Source organism: Mus pahari, chromosome 3 (genome assembly GCF_900095145.1).
Source record: "Mus pahari chromosome 3, PAHARI_EIJ_v1.1, whole genome shotgun sequence".
Taxonomy (NCBI): domain Eukaryota; kingdom Metazoa; phylum Chordata; class Mammalia; order Rodentia; family Muridae; genus Mus; species Mus pahari.
Window position 1 is genome coordinate 133,020,297 of NC_034592.1, and position 2,658 is coordinate 133,022,954.

At 50.5% G+C, this 2,658-nt stretch overlaps 1 protein-coding gene across 1 annotated transcript in view; it reads left to right on the forward strand.

Moving 5' to 3' along the window:
• Window positions 1–523: 523 nt before the first annotated feature.
• Cst7 (cystatin F) overlaps window positions 524–2,658 on the forward strand; it is an 8,281-nt gene continuing 6,146 nt past the window's right edge. The window contains exon 1 of the mRNA XM_021194669.1: window positions 524–687. Within this exon, the coding sequence (XP_021050328.1) occupies window positions 552–687 (136 nt within the window). The 5' untranslated portion in view covers window positions 524–551. The remainder of the gene's footprint in view (window positions 688–2,658) is intronic.

The window sequence follows — 2,658 nt, forward strand, 5'->3', positions numbered from 1 at the left end:
GCCAGAATCAGACCTCTGTCTACATAATTTCCTCTCCTTAGATGGCTCTGAGCCCAGAGTAGGCCGTGATCAGTATCTCAGCTCTCATGGTGCTGAGCTCCTGTTTGAGGCACAGAAACCACATGCCAATGCTCCTCCCCAAGAACTTTGGAAACTATGAATAGCTTTCCTGCAGGTAAGATAACCCCTCATACCCGGACAGCATAGTTTCTTGTCTCTTGAAGGGGGCTATTCTGAATGCTAGAATGCAGGAGGGGAGAGGGGCTATAAATGTAGAAGGACAGTCAAGTGACTGCTTTTGAAAGTCCCCTGGTTTCTTCACATCAGCATGTCCTGTGTGTGGTGAATGGTAGGAAACTGCCTCCTCCCAGCCTGGGCAGGAGAGAGGCTGCTTTGCTCGTAGATCTCACTTCTCTCCCCCTGCAAATGATCACAGCTTGGAAACTTCTTTAAAGGAAGTGGTTGCTCTTGTGGCCCCAAGTCCTGAAGATGAAGCGCTTCTGGTTAAAATGATTCGGCAAGAAACCACGCCCCACCAAAGCTATCCCACCATGCCCTGGTCCTGGAGCTGTGTATGCCGAGCACTTGGCCCACTACATGCTCCCTGCATTCCCCCAGCCATGTGGCTGGCCATTCTGCTTGCCCTCTGCTGCCTAACTTCTGACATCCATGGGGCACACTCCCCAGGTAAGAGAAGGGTCACCTGGCCCCATCCCAGAGTACTGTTCTGACCACCTTGTAGTAGTAGAAGTATGGGGACCCTGGCCTGTTAGTCTTGCATCTTTCCTAGGACACTCTTGGAATCCTGAGAAAGATCCTGGCAAGGGGCTGTGGATTCTGGTAGCAGCTACTTCCAAGCAGAATAGACATCAGGAATCAAGCATAACAGCAGCCACAGGGATAAAGAGAACAACTTCTGTTCTCTTCTGTTCAAGGGCCTCACTCAGTCTATATCTAACAGCTTTACTTTTCTAACTGACTTTACTGCAGAGACCCCAATAAGATATGTATTATAGAAGTCAGCATGCTAGTGGCCAGTAAGGGGTGGCAGTCGCCTGTACAGGAAAGCTGAGATACAACCAGGCTAGCTAACTTGCTAACCATCAGCCATGAACGCATAATTCCCTACAGTGAGCTGGGAGATGTCTGCCCCAGCAAGCAGATGATTCAGCACATAGATAAAGTCTGAGGGCCCTGCCTCTAACTGACAAAAAAAGCTGATAACTGATCATTTCCCAGCACGTGAGGATAGCGCTTATGCATAAGGCTTTTGTCATTCTTCATCTGTAAAGCAGGCTGGGTCTGGTCACTGGGAAGTGGTGAAAGGGAATACCCAAGAGACACCAGGGACATGGAATCCCCCTTCACAGCAATTAGGTGCCAAGAAGTAAGTGTAGAGACACAGTAGGGCATAGCCTCCAAATCCAAGACCCAAGTAGATGCTGTGAATTGATCACTATGGAGATAGGACAACAATGGGGGGGGGCTTCTGTTCTGAGATAAGGATGAGCCACAGCAGCTTGTGGGGGGGTGTCGTTGGCAACGAGGTAGTTAACTGGTAAAAGAGGAGACAGCACTAAGCACAGGTCAGGCCACAGACCTTGCCTCTCCATGCCCTGCTCCCTGTGGCCTTAGTGCTCACTCGGAGGCCCTTCCTGGCCTCCCTACGATTCCTCTGCCCCAGCTGTCCAGTGAGAAGCTTGAGCAGAGGCTGGTGTTCATGCTGCAAAGCCCTCTTCGCCTATGTGAGAGATCTAGGGAAGACATGGGTACTGGCTATCTCGCCAATCCTGGGGTTTCGATTTTTAAACTCCGTGTTTTGAAGATGCTGTGTTGCCTCCTCTGAGGCCTAATTCAACAGAGTGGCCACATCCACCACATTATAGTTAACACCACAGGATAGCTGTTGGGGGAGATATTGGAGGACTGCCAGTTCCCCGTCTCTACCATGTTAACTTCCCCCGAGTGTGTGAGCTGAAAGGGGTCTTCTCCATTCCTCCTGCCCTAAACAGCTTCTCTGAGCCACCCACTTCAGGCCTCTCTACCCAGACCCAAATGAACACCACTCTCACACTGGAACCTGGGAATACTGCAAGCCCCATGTACACCATCTGAGAAGTTTGGAACTTCCTTCAGCTGGCCCTTTGAGATGCCAGTAACTGGTTCTTTCCTGAATGTCTTAGAGAAAGTAGCTCAGTGATGACACAAAGTGCTTAGAGGCCTGGAGTACTCCCAACAGTGCCCACCACTGCCTGCAAGTCAGTGGCCCGGCCTTTGCTCTGCCGTGCCAATGAACCACCTCTCTACCCACTAGGGTACCTCCCTTCCTGTTGCTTCCAGGAAGGCCTCAGATGCAAAATGGGGTACTCTCTCTTTTTGTTGTTGTTTTTGGTTTTTCGAGACAGGGTTTCTCTGTATAGCCTTGGCTATCCTGGAACTCACTCTGAAGACCAGGCTGGCCTTGAACTCAGAAATCCACCTGCCTCTGCCTCCTGAGTGCTGGGATGAAAGGCGTGCGCCACCACGCCCAGCTTAAAATGGGGTACTCTCAAGCTCCTCTCAAACAGCTGGGAACCTTGACCTCTAATGGTTCATATTCATTCATATTCTCATTCTCTCTCTCTCTCTCTCTCTCTCTCTCTCTCTCTCTCTCTCTCT